The 19,132-nt window shown below is 65.3% G+C and overlaps 3 protein-coding genes across 3 annotated transcripts; 1 reads left to right on the forward strand and 2 right to left on the reverse strand.

Moving 5' to 3' along the window:
- Window positions 1-2,666: 2,666 nt before the first annotated feature.
- Window positions 2,667-4,263, reverse strand: EIF4E1B (eukaryotic translation initiation factor 4E family member 1B). The gene is made up of 7 exons (XM_087753926.1): window positions 4,155-4,263; window positions 3,930-4,018; window positions 3,713-3,808; window positions 3,514-3,577; window positions 3,203-3,316; window positions 2,972-3,111; window positions 2,667-2,850 (listed from the first exon to the last, which is right to left on the reverse strand). The coding sequence occupies exons 1-7, from the start codon at window positions 4,170-4,172 to the stop codon at window positions 2,736-2,738; spliced, it is 636 nt and encodes a 211-aa protein (XP_087610052.1). The 5' UTR covers window positions 4,173-4,263; the 3' UTR covers window positions 2,667-2,735.
- A 1,091-nt stretch (window positions 4,264-5,354) lies between these two features.
- On the forward strand, window positions 5,355-9,384 carry SNCB (synuclein beta). The gene is made up of 6 exons (XM_087753962.1): window positions 5,355-5,459; window positions 5,605-5,732; window positions 7,000-7,038; window positions 7,387-7,505; window positions 8,315-8,404; window positions 8,641-9,384. The coding sequence occupies exons 2-6, from the start codon at window positions 5,612-5,614 to the stop codon at window positions 8,671-8,673; spliced, it is 402 nt and encodes a 133-aa protein (XP_087610088.1). The 5' UTR covers window positions 5,355-5,459; window positions 5,605-5,611; the 3' UTR covers window positions 8,674-9,384.
- A 576-nt stretch (window positions 9,385-9,960) lies between these two features.
- On the reverse strand, window positions 9,961-18,372 carry LOC104018988 (glutamate dehydrogenase 1, mitochondrial-like). The gene is made up of 13 exons (XM_087754198.1): window positions 18,314-18,372; window positions 18,070-18,134; window positions 17,496-17,551; window positions 16,934-16,997; window positions 16,231-16,316; window positions 15,844-16,024; window positions 13,621-13,754; window positions 13,331-13,447; window positions 12,544-12,624; window positions 11,805-12,017; window positions 11,367-11,429; window positions 10,646-10,787; window positions 9,961-9,989 (listed from the first exon to the last, which is right to left on the reverse strand). Exons 1-13 carry the CDS (start codon window positions 18,370-18,372, stop codon window positions 9,961-9,963), a joined length of 1,290 nt encoding a protein of 429 aa, XP_087610324.1.
- Window positions 18,373-19,132: the final 760 nt, after the last annotated feature.

Consider the following 19,132-nt stretch of genomic DNA (forward strand, 5'->3'; position numbering starts at 1 on the left):
CCACCGCACCCCATGGCTCCCCTGGCCCCCCCATCCCTGTCCTCATGGGCCCCCCTGGCCCCAGTGCCCCCCGCCCCCACCTGCAGCCCTGCCGCGTGTCTGCTGCCATCTGCCTCTCCCTTTTGATTAGTATTAATTTTTAATTATGATTATTGACAGGGCTGCCAGCTCGGCTGCCAGCTGGGACAGCTGCCCGGCGTGAGACAGGCCGGGGGCAGTCCTGGCACTGCTGTGCTCACTGGGTGGCTCCCGGCCACCGCTGTGCCCACCCGGGGGGTCCCCACGTGCCCTCCACCTCTCAGCACCCTCTTCCCCTCCCAGGCAGGGACCCCGAGGTGCAGGAGCCAAGGATGGAGCCAAAGGGTGGGGGATGCGATGGCCTCCAGGTGGGCACCGCCAGCCACCAGCCCCTGGCCTGGCTGGGCTGTGGGGCTACCAGGAGCCCATAAAGCCACGGAGATAAATGGCCCCTATTACTTTTCCGATCAAATGAAATCCCACCGCGGCTGCACGTGGATGGCAATGAACCCTGGCAGCCTCCGCCACCAACCCCCCCCGGTAACCTTGGCCGGGGGGGGGCGATGGGGGGGCCACGCCAGGCAGAGGAGTGGGTTGGAGTGACAGAGGGACGGACAGAGGGACGCCCCCTTTGCACTGCCACTGCTGGGGGGGGGCATTAAGGGTGCGTTGGATGGAGGTCTGGGCACCCCACGCACTCCTCCAGCCCCACAACCCGCGCCCCACGCGTGGCTCCTGCCTGCCTCTGGGCAGCTCTGTCGTGTGTCCCCCCCCCACTGCAGGCAGGACGGCATCCCACTGCAGGCAGGGCAGGGTGCCAGCCCTGCCGTGTCGGAGCTGGCCAAGGCCGGGCGAGCGGCACCATCGCGTGGCGAGGGGCAGGCAGTGCAGGCAGCAGCCGGGCTGCCCGCCTTTTGGCACGCGCTGCCGGTCCGGACCGACCGCAGGCAGGGCAGGCTGCAGCCCCCAGCCCCAGCCGGGGCAGGCGGACCCTGCGCCCGGGTCCCCTCTTCAGAACCCCCCGGGTCCCCCGCCTGCAGGCACCCCAGGCTTGGGGGTACAGCCACCCCCATGCCTCTGGGCCCCTCTCCCTGCCGCCGGCCATGGGGCCAGCACGGCCCGCAGCACCCATGCCCCAGTTGCCCTACAGGCAGCAGGGTCCTGTCCCCCTTCTACCTGCGCAGAGAAGCAGCCCAGGGCCAGCACGTGACACAAGGACACGGGGACAGGGCCCGGTACGCTGCGTGCCAGGGATGAGCTCCGACCTCCCTTCTCTGGCAGCATCTCTCACCCCTGGCGTGCCTGGCACGGGGCGAGTGGCGAAGGGCAGGCAGGCTGCAGGCAGAGCTGCAGGGCTGGTGGCCTTGGAGAAGGGCAACCGAGTCCCAGGATGCGTCTCTGTGGAGCCATGGCAGCGGCCCTGAACAGGGCAGAGCTCAGCACGCTCCAGCGAAGCCCAGGGGGCTGCACTGCAGGGACCGAAGGGCCCGGGGTGCCATGGCCGCACCGCCTGCCTGCAGAGCGGTGGCTGGACATGCCTCAACCAACTGCAATAGCAGAGACATAGTCCAGGCTCTGTCCTGCAGGGCCAGCTCCCTGCAAACCCCAGGTGCAGGCAGCAGCCCCAGCAGCACAGGCACCACGCAGCAGTGGGGGACGAGTGGCCCCGGTTCTGGGCTTGCAGGGAGGCACAGATGGGCTGGAGGAGCTGCCCTGGACAGGGTGCAGCCCTGGGCTGAGCTGGAGCTGCCCAGGTGCTCCGGGAGGGGATGGAGGAGGGCTGCAGGGAGGCCAGAAGTGCAGGCAGCACTGTCAGGAGGTGAGCGGGCAGCTCCCCCTCAAGAACCTGAAGAGGCAGGGGGGAAGGACAGACCCAACAAGCAAAAACACAAATAAAAGATTAAAGGGCACAGCATGGGCTGAGCTGAATCAGGGAGAAGGAGTAAGGGGGCCGCTCTGCAGCCAGGGCCAGGACAGCCAGGAGGGACAGCAGAGGATGTGAGCCGTGGAAAGGAGGAGCCAGCAAACTCCCAGGGCTCAATGGGCTGGGGATGTGAATCTGCAGGTCCGGCACCAGTAAACCCTTGGGAAGCAAATAAGCTTCATACCTGTGCTGCAGGTGCCCATGGGAGGGGATGTGAGCAAACACCACCCGAGGTGGGCAGCCCTCGGCTGGTCTTCCCGAGAAGGCAGCCCCGTGTCCCACTGAGGTGCAGGGGCTTGGGAGAGATGGGAACCAGGTCCCCAGGCTGAGCCAACCTAGAGGAGCTGGGCTCTGGTACCCCCTCCCACACCCAGGCTCCCAGGACAGCGAGCTGTGCCCGTGCCTTCGCCAGGGGAGGACAGAGCCCAGCGTCCTCCTGGGGGACCATCCAGGGTCCCCCAGAGCAGAGGGACACCCCCGCAGCCCCAGGGAGAGGGACACTGGTCCCAGGCACTGGGGGAGGCAGGGGGACGCATGCAGAGCCCCAAGCCCACAGCGATGCCCGGGCGATGACAGCTCTGTGCTCTCGGCCCCACTCACTCAGCCGGTGGGTGCAGGACGCGGCAACGCATCATCCCCCTCCCAGGAGACACCCCCCTCCCCCAAGCAAGAGCCACCCCAGGGTGCCGGAGACCTGACCCAGCCCCAGACACGCAGACGGTGCTCAGCTGCAGCCATTCATTGTGGGAAGGGACAGGGGGACCCCGCGGGCAGCACCCCGCTCCCCCCGCAGTCACACCACAAACTTGGTCTTGGTGAGGGAGCCGCTCTTGGTGGCCGTGTCCGCGTGGGCTTGGTACCCAATGGCCACCTTCTGCGACAGGCCCAGGTGCTCCTTGTAGACGCGCCTGGAGAAGGGAAGGAGCTGCGTGAACGGGGCAGGATCGCTTCTCCCACCGGCCCCCTGCCCAGGGACCCCCATTCCCCCCAAACCTGGCCCCGCACAGCCCCCCAACAAAGCTGTGTTACCCGATGTGGGTGACCCCTTCCCGGTTCTCTGCTTCCCGCGTCCAGATGGCAATCTTGTCCCCCTTGGCGCGGATGTTGATGACGGCCCCACACACCTCATCGCTGTACTCATCAAACATCTCCCCGATGAGGCACAGCAGCTGCCGGGAGGAGAAGGGGAGCCCAGGACCGTCCCCGCTGGGGCTCGGCTGCCAGGATCCCGCGGGCCAGCCCAAGCGGGGCCGCACTCACCGTCTCCAGCCAGAAACGGTCCAGCTCGGTGTGCCGCTGCTGCTTGGCCAGGGTGATGAGCCAGCGCCCACCACGCTTGTTCTGGTTGTCCTCCCACATGGGCTCGATGCCGTCCTAGGGACGGGCAAGGGGGTGGTCAGGGACACCAAGCACCCGGCCAGAGCCGGCTCGGGGAGCTGTGAGCACCCAGCCCAGCTTCCCCCCCTCCCCGCGGCCAGGGCACCCTGCCAGCCCCACCGGCACCAGCGTGCCCCCGTAACGCTGGGTGCTGCAGGCTCTGAGAAGGGGCTGCGGCGGAGGGGGTGTCGCACCTTGAAGAGGGAGTAGTCGCAGCCAGAGGTGAGCTTGCTGGCGAGCTGGATGTGGCTGTACAGCCTGCGCCGGGCAGAGACAAGACACAGAAGCAGGTAAGAAGAGGTGCCTCAGGGACCCCCAGCACCCTCCTCTGGCCCAGACCCCCCACCGGGGCCTCTCTGGAGGGGGCACGTCGCCCACCCGTGCGACACTCACGCCCAGAAGTCCTCCACAGTGCTGAACTTGGTGACGAGGCGCAGGTTTGCCTGCCACATCTTGCTCTTGTCGTTCTTGAAGAACCACAGTGCCCACCTGGGGAGGAAGGGGAGATTGGGGGGGGTGTGGTGTGTCAGCCATGCTGGAGCCCCCCTCCAGCCCCAGCACCCCCCTCCCAGCACTGGGAGAGGCTGCCCAAGGCCGGGCCCCCCCATACCTGTTCTGCAGGGGGTGCTTGCCCAGGGTCTCTGCCAGGAGCAGCTCTTGCTGCTGAGCCCTCCGCCGCCGCCGCTCCTCTTGCCTCCGCTGGGGAAGCAGTGACAGCCCTGAGGAGCCCCCACGGCCACCCCCACCCCATGACATGGATCCCACAGCCGGGAGCCCCCAGGGAATGGTGGGGATGGCAGGGCTGCCAGGCCCAGCCCACAGGGCAAGCACTCACCTGCTCCCCAGTAGCCATCCTGACCAGTACGGGCTCCCACCCAGCCGCCCCTGGCTCTTAAGTGCCCACAGGCGGGCGGGATGAGGCAGCCGTCCCAGCTGCAGCTGGTGGGGTGGGAGGGTGGGCTGGTGGGGAGGGGGTGCCAGGCCTGCCCTGCTGGGGAGCTGGGGGATCCCCCCCTAGAGCAGGGAGCTGGGGGATGAGGGTGGGGGGTCAGGGTGGGATGGGATCAGGATGGGGGGGTGGGATGGGGTAAGCTGGGGACGGTGTGGGGTGGGATCAAGATGGGGGAGGGCAGGATGGTACAGAGGGAGGGAGAGCATCAGGATTGGAGGTGGGGATGGGATGGGATGGGGAGGGTGGGATGGGAATAACATGGGATAGGAATGGAATGGGATGGGGAGAGCGTGGGATGTGATGGGGAGGGGATGGGATCAGAATTGGATGGGGTGGGGACAGGGTGGGATGGGAATGGAGTGGGATGAGGTGGGAAGAGGACATGATGAGGAGGGGATGGGATCGGGATGGGATGGAGGATGGGAATGGCGTAGGGACGGGGTAGAACGTGGAGAGGGTGGGACGGGGACAGGATGGGATGGGGACAGCCTGTAGAGGGGAGGGGATGGGATCAGGATGGGATGGGATCAGGATGGGGTGGGATCAGGACAGGATGGGATCAGGACGGGATGGGATCAGGATGAGATGGGATCAGGACGAGATGGAATCAGGATGGGATGGGATCAGGACGGGATGGGATCAGGACGGGATGGGATCAGGATGAGATGGGATCAGGATGGGATGGGATCAGGATGGGATAGGATCAGGACAAGATGGGATCAGGACGGGATGGGATCAGGACGGGATGGGATCAGGATGGGATGGGATCAGGACGAGATGGGATCAGGACGAGATGGGATCAGGAAGGGATGGGATCAGGATGAGATGGGATCAGGACGGGGTGGGATCAGGAGATGGGGCAGGGAGAGGGTGGGATGGAGATGGGACGTGATGGGGACCGGGACAGGACAGCGGGGGGACAGCGTGGGATGGGATGGGGACGGGGCCGAGGTGCGACGCGCCGGGCCCCGTCCCGGGGGTGCCGAGCGGCGCGGGGCGGGGCGGGGGCGGCCGGGCAGGGCTCCGCACCGCCGGGCCCGGCTCAGCCCGGTCCCCCCCGCTCCTCACGGCGCAGCGCGGCGCAGCGCGGCCCCGGCACAGCCGCACTGAGCCCGCCCCGCCGCAGCCCGGCCCGGCCCGGCCCGGCCCCCCCCTCCCCGCCCCGGTCCCCGCCGTTAGCGAAGCCAGGTCGGGCGGGCGGCGGGAGCGGGGCCGGGGGCGGGCGGGCGGCGGGAGCGGGGGTGCGGGGATGGGCGGGGATGCGCGGGGCGGGAGCGGGAGCGGGGCCGGGGGGGGCCGGGGCGGGGTGAAGCCGTGCGGCCTCTCCCCGCAGAGCCGCCATGGAGGTGTTCATGAAGGGCTTGTCCAAGGCCAAGGAGGGGGTGGTCGCCGCCGCCGAGAAGACCAAGCAGGGGGTGGCCGAGGCCGCCGAGAAGACCAAGGAGGGGGTCCTCTATGTCGGTAAGGGCCGGCTCGGCCTGCCTGCCCCCCCGGCAGATCCCTGCCCGTCCCCTGCCCGCCCCCTCTGCCTGCCCTTGCCTGCTCCTGCGTTTGCCCTTGGGTCCTCCTGCCCACCCCGCCGCCGTCCCCACCGGTCCCCCGGCCCCGCTCCCCTCTCCCCTGCCTGCCCCTGCCCCTTCCCCGCCACGACCACCCGCCGGCGGGGTGCCCCGGGGCAGAGGGGCCGGTGCCCGCAATGCCCTGCCCGCCCCCTGCCCACAGGGTATGTGCAGGCAGGAGGATTGGGCAGGGGCAGGGCCGGGGCTGGTCCCCGAGGATGCTCTAGGGCAGGAGCGCAGAGGGACCGCGATGGAGGTGGTGATCCCCGTGCTGGGATGTGCCCGGCCGGGAGCAGGGAGGCTGGGGACACGTTTGTCCCCCTCGGAGAGGCCGTGCCCTGGAGCGTGTCCCACGCCACGGCTCTGCTGGCATCGCCTCTGCACCCAGCCAGCGGCCGGGGGGGTCCCTCTGTGCTGCCCCTGGGGCCGGGGTCTGTTCAGGGCCAAGTCCTGGAAGACATCGCTGGCGGGGAGGAGGCAGCTCCCGGGCAGGCTGCGTGCCCGGCTGGGGCTTGGGGAGGGAGCTGAGGCCACCCCTGCCTGCAGCGGGAGGGAGGGCGCAGGGCTGGGGCTGCCCTGGACCCCCACCCTGCCCAGGGGGGCGTGCGCTGGAAGGGGATCCAGCAGCTCAAGGGGCGCCCCGAGGCCCCAGCCTGCAGGAGCTGCGCAGCCCCTGCAGACACCCCGCTCCCATCCCGTGGAGTGCCCTGGCATCTGCAGGTGGTGTCGCTCTGCCCGAAGGGAGCCTGGCAGGGTCAGCATGGCCCGTGGCAGCACCCGGCCCCGGGCCGCTCTGGCCGTGGAGCTTCCCGTGCCATGCTGGCACCAGCTTTGGATATGGATCCTGGCTCCTGCGGGAGGCTTTGCTCAGTGGCACGGCCGGAGTTCACCCTGCCCGGCTGTGCCCCGGCACGGCGCTGGGCCTTGGGGTCTCTGCCCTACCTGGCATGCGGCGGTGGCCCTGTGCTGCCCCAGCCCAGGCTCCTGCAGGGACTGGAGGAGCTTTGCGGGGAGCCAGGCGGGTGCTGGGCCCCCCGGCATGGCCGGGCTGGGGTGCGGGCAGGATGCTGCCCCGGCTCGCAGAGCCCTGCCAGGGTCCTGGGCACGGCACGTGGCAGAGCCCAGCTGCTGGCCCCTCTAACCCCATCTCTGTCTCTTTCTACCCCCAGGGAGTAAAACCCAAGGCGTGGTGCAAGGCGTCACCTCAGGTACGGTCCCCTCTGGCTCCCCGCCACGGTACCCTCTGGCCCCGAGAGTGTGGCCGCGCTAACGAGATCGGAGGCTAATTGAGGGGCTGATGTCACCCGGCGAAAGCCTCTTATATAACAAGGCCCGCAACGAAGGATTTGCGGCGGCTGCTCACACTCCCTGCCCAGCTGCAGAGCAGCGTCCCGGCCCCCTCCCCTCCCCAGCGCCCGGGCAGGGAAGCGGGGAGGGCCTGATCCTGCCCAGCAACTCCCCACCAGCACCCCCTGGGTGGTGCGGGGCATGGAGCCGTGGCTGTTCACCCCTCCCTGGCATGGTGGGGCACTGATGGGCACCCCCGGCTCTTGCAGTGGCTGAGAAAGCGAAGGAGCAGGCGTCCCAGCTGGGCGAAGCAGCGTTCTCGGGCGCTGGCAACATCGCGGCGGCCACCGGGCTGGTGAAGAAGGAGGAGTTCCCTGCGGACCTGAAGGTGAGACCCCCCCGGCCACTGCCATGCCCGCGGGGAGGCTGGCACGTCCCCAGGCTTGGCAGGGAGCCCCTCGGCTGCTCCCCAGCCCCGCGGGAGGGACCCCGAGGGTCCCAAGCTGCTCTGCCTGTGCCCAGGGCAGGCAGATGTTGCTGCTGCGAGCGTGTCGGCTGTGTGCGTGGCCGCTGCGGACGTGTATGTGTGTGGGCTCTTGCATGGCGGCCGGCGGCGCGGGGCCGGCAGCGCATCGCTCCAGTGGCTGCGAGGTGACTTGACAGCTGCGGGAACGGAGGGGCAGGGAGGGGCAGCGGCTTCGCATCTCGCCGTCCCCATGAGCCGCTGGCTTCCAGCTTAGCCCAAAATAGCATCAGCTGAAGAAATGAGGCCACCGCCACCACCGCTGCTGCACGGGGGGGATCGGCCGCCCTCCTTTCCTTCCTGCCAGCTGCTCTGCCAGCCCCGGGGAGGGGTTACCCAGCACCACCCTCCCCTGCCAGGGATGCAGGATGCTCCCGCGGCCCCGCCGGTGCCTGGAGCCCACAGGGCCCACACGGTGCCAGCGCCCATCACCCACCTGGGGCCAGGGCTGGGAGCGGTGCAGGGATGCGCACACCCAGGCCCTGCTCCCGTGGACCCCTGCCTGTCACCTCCCAGCTAGGTGGGCTGGTGTGTGCCCGGGGTGCCCTTGCCAGCCACCCCCCGCCGAGCCCCCAGCATCCCGGGTGCGTTGCTGGTGTCTGGCAGGGGCAGGGAGGGTGGGTGCTGTGTGGGGGACTGTGTGCATGGGACTGACCCCCCCGGTTCACCCCCAGCCAGAGGAGGTGGCCCAGGAGGCTGTTGAGGAGCCGCTGGTCGAGCCGCTGCTGGAGCCGGAGGGGGAGAACTACGAGGAGCCCCCACAGGTGAGGGGACGGGGTGGCAGCGGGGCGCAGGGCACTGCGGAGGGCACGGGGTGCCAGTGCTCGGCACACCGGTGGCCATCGCTGTCCGGAGCAAAGCCCGGAGCCTGCCTGCTCCCGGGTGCCCCAGGCACGCAGCCCTGCCGCCTCGCGGGCGGGCTGGCAGGGGGCTGGGGGGGACAGGGGCTTCGTGCCCCACCTGAGCTCTCTCACCGGCTCTTTCTTTCCCCATCCAACAGGAGGAATACCAGGAATACGAGCCAGAGGCATAATGGATCCCCATCCTCGCCTCTTCCACCAGCAGCACAACGAACCGCCGGTAGCCCCCTGCTCCTCCCCAGCCGGCCCTGGCCGGTGCCCACGTGCCGGGGAGGAGCAGGGGTGCCCCTGCCCTGTTCGCTCACAAGTTCTTCCTCCAGTTCCGTTCCAAGGGACTGCGTCCATGTCTCCGTACCATGTCTAGCAGTGAGAAAAACCCGCCGTGTCCAAGCCCCCGAGCCCCGGCGCGTGGCCGAGCCGCGGGCGCTGCCCGCAAGGGCTGGTGTGTGTGTGTGTGTGTGCGTGAAGCCCGGGTTTATCGCTCTGTATCCCTCCCAGCGCCATAAACCCCGGCTGCGTCCCAGCGTGTCTGTGTCCGTACGAAGCATGTTTACCTGCTCGCGGGCTGCTGTACATTTTGCTTGCACGCGTGTCCCCGTGGTTCTGCTCTGGTCATCGTGGAACTATTTTTTTTTATATATATATCTCTATCTATGGGTGGACGGGTCTTTTGCCTTTGTGAACCCTTGGTGCCCAAGCCCGCTCCCCAGCCTGCTGGGTGGTGACGGTGCCCGCACCCTCCCTGAGGTCCCGTAGTGCCGACGCTATGTTGTGACGTGGCATGGATATCCCCCCGCCTCCCGTCGCTGGATGTGCAATACGAGGGCAGCTGCCAGTGACACAGCTGCCCCCGTGTCCGTGAATAAAGCCAACTCTCGTCTGTAGCCCCCCTGGTCCTGGTTGTGGGTTCCCTGGGGAGAGGGGTGGCCCTGCGCTTTGGTGGCAGGGGCAGTTTTGGGAAGAGGAATGAGGGGCTGGGACAGACGCCTTCTGGCTGGGTCCTTCTGAGGCCACCGTGCCCTGGGCTCCCAGCCATGCTCTGGCTGATGCCTGGGGTGCAGGCGGTGTCCCCGTGCCGCCTGCCTGCGTGCTGGCTGCAGTGCTTTGCGTCTGCAGGTGAATGCGGGGGGCCCTTTGGGGCTGGGGACCCTGAGCCAAGACAAGGCTAGACCCAGTCAGTCCTGGGCTCAAGCACCGGTCCCCTCCCAGGAGGCGCTGGCTGTGCTAGCAGAGGGGGTTCGGGTGCTGGGGGCAGGCTTCCCCCAGTCCTCCCTGCAGCAGGGTGTGCTGGTGTTTGTAAGGTGCCTCCAGGAGCGCAGAGCAAAAGGGAGCCCCTCCTCTGCTGTCCCCACCTTCCTACCTGACCCTGCTCCCCTCAGGCGACCGGGGACATGGCTAGCACCCGTGGCTCGCTCAGCTGCAGTGTGACCACCTCAAGGGCAGGTGGCTGCCACACACCGCTAAGCGATGTCCACCACGGCAGGGGGTCCTGTGCCCACCCCAGAGTGCAGTCCTTGGGCCTCCAGCTCCCCCAGGGCAGGGCCACCAACCCAGCCTGGGTCCCCAGCCAGCCTCCAGCCCCTTGACTGCAGCACAGGCTGGGCTGAGAAGCTGGGCTGAGTCTCCCGGCCATGAATATCAGCTTAAATCCCCCACCCGTGCTGGCTCGCCGGCTTTGCCAGCAAAGAGCGAAGCTGCAGCAGTCAGCATGGACACACAACAGGTTTGCTGATGCCTGCAAATCCCCACCCTGGCTCTGCTCCCCGTGTCTGCGCCAGTTGCAGCAGTGCTTGTAGCGCCCACCGCGCGCTATTAAATGGGCCGAGACGGCTGTTCCTGGGGCTGGCTGTGTCGTGGGCTGTCCCCTCCCCTAGCGCTAATTGCATTTTTTCCTTCCCTTGTCCAATTCTGCCAGCCATGGGCGAGCAGACCCAAACCAGCAGCAGCATGGCTTCCTCCGGTGCCCGGGAGGCTGTAAAGCGGCGGGGCCAGAGGGGGTGTTGGGGAAGACGGCCCCCAGCTCAGGAGAGCTGAGAGCCAGGCAGCAGAGAGAGAACATGCTCAAACCAACCTTTTATAGAGACCAGGGCGTCCCCGCTGTGCAGCACGCGGTGTCCCCCTGCGCAGCAGGACTGTCACCCTCACCGCGTGGCCGGCAGTGACCCTGCCGGGTGCTGTGTCCGTAGGTGAAGCCAGCCTCATTGTACAGAGCGAACACCTCCTCCAGGTAGGCAGCGGTTCTCTGGTCCAGGGCCAGGCTGTACCTTGCAGCCGCGGTCGTCGTTTGCTAGAGAGAGAGGAGAGGTGCGAGGCCGGTGGGTGCTGGGAGGGTCTGGGGGCCGAGGGGTGGGCAGAGGACACAGAGAGGAGGGTGCAGGCAGCACCTCAGGAGCACCTGAAGGGGAAGAGGTCACCTCCATACCAAATGACCAAGCGGGCTGTTCTGTAAGACCTGGAGCCATCTATGAGCGGGTCTGGAGATGCTCTCCCACTGCTGCCCCACAGCACTCACCTGGGGACAGACCCAGCACAGCACGCAGCCGCGTCCCCGAAGGGTGGCTTGAGACCCCCCCACCCAGCGGTGCCGGCCCCACCCTGCACCCACTGGCTCATCTAAGCCACCCTGGAAATGGGGAACACAGGTTCAGGGGGACGGAGAGAGGGACAGGGACCCAACAGCAACAAGGGACACTGCTGAGCACGAGGCTGTACCCAAAGTGTGGACACAGCCACCACTGGGAAGATGAGCCCAGGCCTCGTGCTGACCCACCGGGAGTGGTGATGGGGTGCTGTGGGTGGGCACCCACAGCACGGAGCCTCTGCAGCGAGGCGAGGGGCCCGACAGCCGGGATGGGCGTGGAGGTACCTTGGCCAACTGCTCCATGGTGTAGGCCAGTCCCGAATACACCACGTCCTTCTCTGAGGCACCCTAATGGGGAGAACAAGTGGATCCTTTGTGGGAGAGGCTAGAGGTTGGCCCCCCCAAACCCATTTATCAAACGCAGCCCCTCTGCTCAGTGCAAGACCACTACTGGTGGGTTAAGCTTGGCTTGCCACCTCTGCAGCCGGCTCCAGCACATGGCTTGGCTCCCAAGGGACTCCCTGCAGCACCCAGCAGCACCCTCAGATGGCAGGGCTGTACCACCACACATGGTATCTCCATCCCTTCCACTAATGGGATGATGGCACAGGGGGCTCCGTGTGTGCCATGAGCTCAGCTTTCAGCACTGGGACGGCAGACAGGAGTGTCTGGGAATGTGGGACAAGGGAGCCAGGAGAACCTTCCATGGTTGTAGACACTTACAGTCATGCAGACCTGGAACGCTGGGGATGGGACGATGGGGATTTCCCCTCTGGCCTTGCCAAACCGCTGCTCCAGGCTGTGCTGCACTGCCTGCAGGAGGTGGTAGCTGGATTCCCGCTTGTACTTGAAGCTGAGGCGGCCGTAGCTAACGTGGTCCAGGTTCCTTAGCCACTCAAAGGATACGGTCACACCACCTGCATTCACATACCCGTCCTGCCAAGGGCAGTACACGCTTCAGATTTACAGCTTAGGGTGACCCCGAGACCCACGACCCATCTGGGGCTCTCTCCTCCTCTGCCTTGGGTCCTTCCCCGTACCCTTGGGCTCTGTCCTCAGAGAGAGCCCTGAGGTTACTGGGATTGGCTGAATCCTAGAGCCACGGTGGCTCCGCACTGCCTCTGAGCAGAGGCACCGGCTGCTCCGACCCCGGGTGATGTGGCACGGTTTGCTGTTGGCCCATCAGTGGCCACGGGACATTCGGTGCTGGCCAGAAGCCCCAAGGTCTATCTCTGCTGCAGCCAAGAACCAGGAGGGTTCAGAAGGGAAACCAGCACCTGAAATGCGCTTGGGAGATGGGGACAAGGCAGGGAACAGGCTGGCTGAGACAGCACCATCAACGCTGCCTGAGCCCCGAGCCTGGCAGAGCCCAGCTGGATCCACATCGGCACAGCTGACGACACCGTATGGCCCTAATAGCCACGAGCCCACCATCTCCCCGTCTGCGTGGGGATGAACATACCGGGATGACCGGGATGTTTCTTTGCAGGAATATCTCGTGTGCTGCTGGTGTGGCGGGGCCGTTGGCAGCTTCTGCAATGATCTGAGAGTGCAAACAGAGCAGAGGAGAGATTGGCAGAAGAAAGGAAAGGAGAAACCAGCGGCAGGCTGCTTTCCCTGCTGCTGGATCCCCCCCACCAGGCCACTTCTGGTGGCAGGGGTCTGGGTGCTCACCTCCCCACTGAAGCTGTTCGGGATGAGCAAAAGCTCAGACCTCGTGTTTCGCACAGAATGATTAAAGGCTCAGGCTGCAAAAGACATCTGGTGTGACAGAGTCCCAGGTCCCAGCACGCCCTGTCCCTTTGGTCCCTAGAGCCCACAGTGATGGGAAGAAGCTGGTATTCATAGCAGTCCCCGACTTTGTTCACTCTTATCTGCTGCCTGTGATTTTCAGTGTCAACACTGTGACACCCGGTACCTTCGAGGATATCATCTCCCCTGCCCTGGGGGGAGGATCTGATACAGCGATGAAGACTGAGGATGCCAGGAGAGCCAGCCAAGGTCACTCCAACAATCCTTGCTCCCTGCCAGCAAAGGGAAGGGCTCAGGCTTTCCTCTTCCCCTCAATTATGTGACCTGCCACCTCTGCCTCGGGCTCTGTCCCTCTGGCGCGGCGGGTGAGCTGTTGGTGCAGCGATGCAACACCTCCCCGGGGTGCTGAGCGCCAAAAGCAAAGGTTGGGCTGGGCTGCTGGTGCTCGCGCTGACGCAGGGGCCGGTGGGAGCACGCGCGGCGCGAGCACTCTGTACCTTTGCTTGCGCCCGGGCTGCGTTCTCCCTCGTGAGCTGCTTCTCAGGAACGGCGGGGATGGGGATCATCCCGTCACAGGGCTCTGCTTTTGGGAAGCCGACTACGGTGCCGTGGCCCTGGAATGAGCGGGAGAGCCCTGCTGGGCCCAGCCTGGCAGCATCGAGCGCTGCCCTCAGGGCTGGACTCTGCAGAAGGCGAGGGGCAACCCCCTTCTCCGTGGGCGTTTCAGAGACAGGCACGGACCACCACCCCCTGAGAACAGGGGCTGGGTTGACTGGGCTCAACTCACCTGCTCGTAATCTTCCACCTCCTTGGGGTCGATCCCTCTGGGATTGTAAATGGCTCCGTCTGTCTCCCAACACACGTGGCGGGCTCCGTACTCGTGCGGGTAGTTCATGGTGTGCAGCCCCGGAGCAGAGATGGTTTGGGGAGAGGGAAGTCGTGGGGACAAACGCTGAAAACTGAGCCGCGGCTCTGGTAAGAGCCCCCTCTCAGGAGCTTGGGCTGAGAAACACAAATAGGAACCCCTGGTCTAGCGGTTCTTGGTGAATGTTTTGGCTGGATGGAGACTAGGATTGGAAGGACAGAGATCTCCTTGGCTAGTTAGAGGGTTGTGAAAAGCAGAGCCTGTGGGATAAAGGATGGGCTCAGCCTGTCTTTATCACCTCCAGAGCTCCTGGACGTGATGTTCCAAGCACGATGTTCAGCTTCTAAGAGCCGATTTCAACAGAAAACAGATCCAGTGAGAAACACAGTCCCTTGGCGGGCACCACGCTGCAGCTAGGCACAACCCGAGCAATCCTCCCGCACCTCGCACCGAGGGGCTGCGATCGGCTGCCACGGCACCAGCACACGGCAGGGCCGTGGGGGAAGCTCAGCTCTTCTTACAGGAACAGATGATTTTGCACCGTCTGCCCCAACGCGCTTGCCAGCTTGGTACAGCGCCTAAAAGCAACGCTCGTTCCTGAGACTGCAAAAACATCCCCCAAACACAGCAAAATTATGCAAACAGTAGCCAAGGACTTCAGCCTTCTCGTTCTCTGCCGTATCAGCGAAGCAGAAGGATAGGGAAGGGATGAGAGAAGGCAGGGCCAATCCTGAGGGCACTGCGGGCGGCAGCTCCGGGTGCAGCCTCGGATCAAAGCCTCTTCCCCACGGCCGGGAGCTGCGTCGGGGAGCGAGCGCTCGGAGGAAAGCACAAAGTGCCGGCCGCAGGCGAGGCTTCAGCTGTGCCGTTTCCAGTTTATTCCTCCCTTGTGGAGAGCAGCGGCCTCAGCAGCAAAGGGGCAGCTGCGGGCAGAGCGGGCAGGGGCTCGGGGCAGCGGTGCCCGGCCGGGAGCGGGAGCTCCTGGAGCCTCAGCAGGGGGAAGCATCTCACCACAGCGTGAGCAGGGCCTGGGCTGCAGGGAGGGGAAGGTCATAGAACAGAACCGGAGAACCACAGAATCGTTTAGATTGGAAAAGACCTTTAAGATCATCGAGTCCAACCGTTAACCCAGCACTGCCAAGCCCACCACTAACCCATGTCCCCAAGCACCACATCTCCCTGGCTTTTAAATCCCCCCAGGGATGGGGACTCAGCCCCTGCCCTGGGCAGCCTGGGCCAGGGCCTGACAGCCCTTTGGGGAAGAAGTTTTTCCTAATATCCAACCCAAACCTGCCCTGGCGCAGCTTGAGGCCGTTCCCTCTCGTCCCATCGCTTGTTACCGGGGAGAAGAGACCGACCCCCCCGGCTCCAGCCTCCTTTCAGGCAGTTGCCGAGAGCGATGAGGACTCCCCTCAGCCTCCTCTTCTCCAGGCTGAGCCCCCCCAGCTCCCCCAGCCGCTCCTCCCCAGCCTTGTGCTCCAGCCCCTGCCCCAGCCTCGCTGCCCTGCTCTGGCCACGCTCCAGCCCCTCCATGGCCTTCTTGGCCCAAAACTGAACACAGGATTCGGGGTGCAGCCTCACCGGTCCTTCCTGGGAGGAGAGGGGAAAAGGCAGGGCTGGCACCCGCAGGGTCCCACTGAGCTCCCAGGTCGCTGGGCAAGGCAGGCCAGCATGGGCCAGACCCAGAGAGCACCCAGAAGAGATGGGGGCTGCACCCACAAGCAGGACCTTCGCCGTGGGTAACGTCACGGCTCGCTGCGGCCGGTTTGGAGGTGACAGAAACCGTTGTCACTGGGGTTGGGTCTCTCCACCCCCCTGTGTCCTGCCACCGCTCGGCTCTGCCTGCTGCACAGACGAGGGTCAGCCGCAGCTTCCATTTTATGGGCAACTTCAGACAGGATGGCTACAGAGAAACCTTGGGAACGCCTGTGCGGTGCAAGCGGTGCGAGCAGCGCGGCATCCCCAGACCTCCGCATGCATCGGGTCTGAAAAACTGCTCAAGGGAGTGCCAGCTGCCACGGCATGAGGAGGGATCTGGGAAACCATGTCCAGGCAGCACTGAGCCTGAAAGCTCTCCTGGAAAGGAGGGGCAGAATGATCCCGAGGAAATGTCCTCTCCAGAGCTGTGGTGGGGCTGAGCACGCACCTGCAGCGCAAAGGTCTTGCCGGGGAAGCGGGGGCTCAGGCCGGTGCAGTCCATGGAGCCTGTGTTGGTGACGGAGGTCTCAATGCCATGCAGGACCCCCTGCCCGGTGGCGGAGTGTCGCCCGTGGATGCCTCCCTGGCTGATGGGCTCTCCTGTCGCAGACGCCTGGGCATCGATGTCCTGCGAGGGCGGGATGGGGAGAGCAAGGGTTAAGGTCTCACCGGGTGCAGGTCCTCTAGAGAGGACTTTCCCCAGGCCTCAGCTTCCCTCACCCTCCCCTAAGCCTCAGCTAAACCTAAAGCAACTCACTGGCAAGGGCCTCTGGGCACGAACCCTCGCAGTGCCCCCGGCATCCCGGGCTCCAAACCAGCACTGTCGGAGCTCGCCCAGTACCCCAGTGTGTGGGTGCAGGTGCCAGCTCCCCAGGACATCTCCTGCTCCCCATCAGGGGCCAGCACATCAATCCCAGGCCCTGCGGAGGTAGAAAGATCTATGAAATCCTGCCTTTGCCATTTGATTGCTTCGCTCCCACCAACGGCACGTGCTCAGCCAGGTGATTTCCGCAGGCTGGTCACGTCCTTGGGCTCCCCAAGGAGTCCCTTGACCAAAGCGTGGCACTGCCCGTGCCCCAGAGCCTCCCCAGTGCCCTCAGGCGTGACCATCCTTGGCTTTCACAGGGTCTTTGCCGTGTCCCTTCCCAACGCTTTCAAGTAAAGAAGGAACTTAAAGGTCTTTGCCTTGGGATCAGCACCGCTCTATCACGCGCTGAGGCAGGAGAAACCTTCGCTCCTCCCTGCGACCGCGCAGGCCGGTGGGAATGGAGGTAACGTGCAGGTGAGACCCCTGCCCGGCAGCACCCGGGGGCCGGCCCCGCCATGCCCAGCGCCGCAGGAGGCTCCCCCTGCTCCAAACTCACGGCGCAGGCAGAGCAAAGCAGTGAACGGAGAGCAGCGCACCAGGGCAGCGAGCGCTGCCGACGGGCAGCGAGTGAGCGGCAGCCTCGGTGCCTGCCCAGCCAGGCAGCCGCTGCCTGCTCCCCTGCCTGCAAGCCACACACTGCTCACAGAATGGGGACAAAACCGCTCTCACCTATAAATCCCTTCTCGGCCATTTCTACAGTAAAATGCCTCGTTATTTTCTCCAGCTCACGTTCCTGTGCAAGAACAACAAAACAGTTGTTACTACGAGCCCCAAGAAAAATCACAGAGCTGCGGTCCAGCATCCGGCAGCTGCCCTGCCCTGCCTGTACAGGGCACACCCTGACGTCTCCAGGGAGTTCATTCACAGCAGCTGGGGACCCTGGATCGGAAAAAAAGAGATGTGTGAGCTCCTGGTCCCTTTGCTCACTGCCCTTCCAAGCCCTGGCTGATTTGCACCATCTCCCAGCACAGCAGGCAGTGGCAGGAGCGTCCCTGCTCCAAGGCTCCTTGGGTGTGCGTCTGGCCAGATGCACTCACCCATAAACCAGGGTTCACCACCCCTCTCCCCACCCCGAGCTGCTTTTCGCAGTCGCTGGGTGAGCGTTACTCACGGCAAAGCTCTCCCTCCGCTTGTCAGAGCGCATCGCTGTGATACGTGCAGAGGGGAAGGGCTGTGCAAATGGAGCGTGAGTTATGGGCCGTTGGCGGGGGAAGGAGAGGAGTGAACTCACTGAGTATTTCCTCGGATCGATCCTCGCACCCGCCATGGCACCACCAAAAGGAACATCTGGAAAAGACCAGGTAAAGAAGACAGAGGTTGTCTGTCTGCTCCCCGGGCGGAGAAGGCGACTGCGGCAATCGTGACCTTGCTGGTGAATCCCGGCAAGGGCCCACCGCTTCCCCACGCCATGCATGGCTCCCCCCAGCGCCAGGCGGCCTCTGCGGAGCGGAGCCGAAGGCAGGACGGGATACGGACCCCGAGCCTGCCACCAACACCACCAGCCAGAGCTGAATCCATGACAACCCAGGCACAGAGACTGCATCTGAGGCGCGATGCTTGATGCTCCCTGATTAACACGAACATCCCGGGCTGCCGGTGGCGTGCTCGGCAGCCACGGCAAGCCATGCCCTCGCACATCCGTGCCAAGCCTTGCCCTCGCACATCCATGCCCAGAGGAACATCCTGCACTTCTAGAGCACTTCTGATTTTCAAAGCATTTAACGAGCTTTTCTGACTCACGGTATCACAGCCCCATCCCATGCCCAAGTCACCACGTACTTTACGTTCCCCTTGTACTCACCCACTACAGCGCATTAATGCAGCCAGGGCTTTTACTTCATCGACACCGATTGAGCTGCTGAAACGAACCCTGGGGAAAGAAAAGAGAAGAAATGAAGAGTCCCTGCCTTTTTACCACAAATGGCACAGAGGCGTTGTAGGAAAGGCTTTGACTCTTCTGAAGCAGAAGCATCTAGTCGCAATAGGTGAGCAGCAATCGTTCAGCTAGACCCATTCCAGATCACCGCAGAACGGAAAGCGGGTTCCTACCAGCCGGCCATGCCACAGCCTTCGCCGCGGTGGCACCGCAAACAGCGCGGCCGCAGCATGGCGAAAGCCTCAGAGTAAGGGCGAGGGGACAGGAGGCTGGGAGCCCTCAGGCTCGGAACAACGGTCGCCGCTTTGGGGTGTGTTTAGGGCGGTGAGTATCCGGTGTTTAGGATGAGGAGTCGGGGGTGGCCGCCAGCCGCACTCTTCTGCTCCAGTGCGAGCAGCTGGGCTGCAGCTGAGGTTGGCAAAGCTGCCATCCCCTGCATCCCTTGTCCTGCGGGATGCATCCAAGGATGGCATCCTCCTGGGCGCTGCCGTGGCCGTCCCAGCCGCCACCGTGGTACCGTAGACACTGCCCGCTCAGGCTCCCCGCTCCCCGAGCCAGGCAGGGGTGAGCCCGGCAGAGCCCCACGCGCGGGGCTGGGTAGGGATGGAGAAGCGTGGAGTGGGGCTGCGGCTCCCCGCGCCCCCGTCTCCCTGCCTGTGTCCCCCAGCTGGCCCTGGGGCCATGTCCCTGCCTGCACCCGGGGCCCTGCCTGCACCTGGGGCCCTACCTGCACCCAGGAGCATCCCAAGCGATGCGCTCGCCCACCGGGCTGCGGTGTCCCAGCTGTGGTGCCCTCCCAGCCTGCAGAGCTGGGGCAGGTCAACCTGGGCTGTGTTTCGGGGCAGCCAGGGCAGGGGGTGCTGGCAGGGATCGGGTCCCCCCCAGCACCTCCGTGCCGAGGCAGCTGGGATGGCAGCGCTCTTTTTAGGGCGCTTGGTGCTTTCGGATCTCCCAGTAACGTCCGTGTCATCCCAAGGCTCTCACAGCATTGG

Source organism: Nipponia nippon, unplaced genomic scaffold (assembly GCF_047370975.1).
Source record: "Nipponia nippon isolate SJK-2023a ecotype South Korea unplaced genomic scaffold, ASM4737097v1 scaffold_17, whole genome shotgun sequence".
Taxonomy (NCBI): Eukaryota; Metazoa; Chordata; class Aves; order Pelecaniformes; family Threskiornithidae; genus Nipponia; species Nipponia nippon.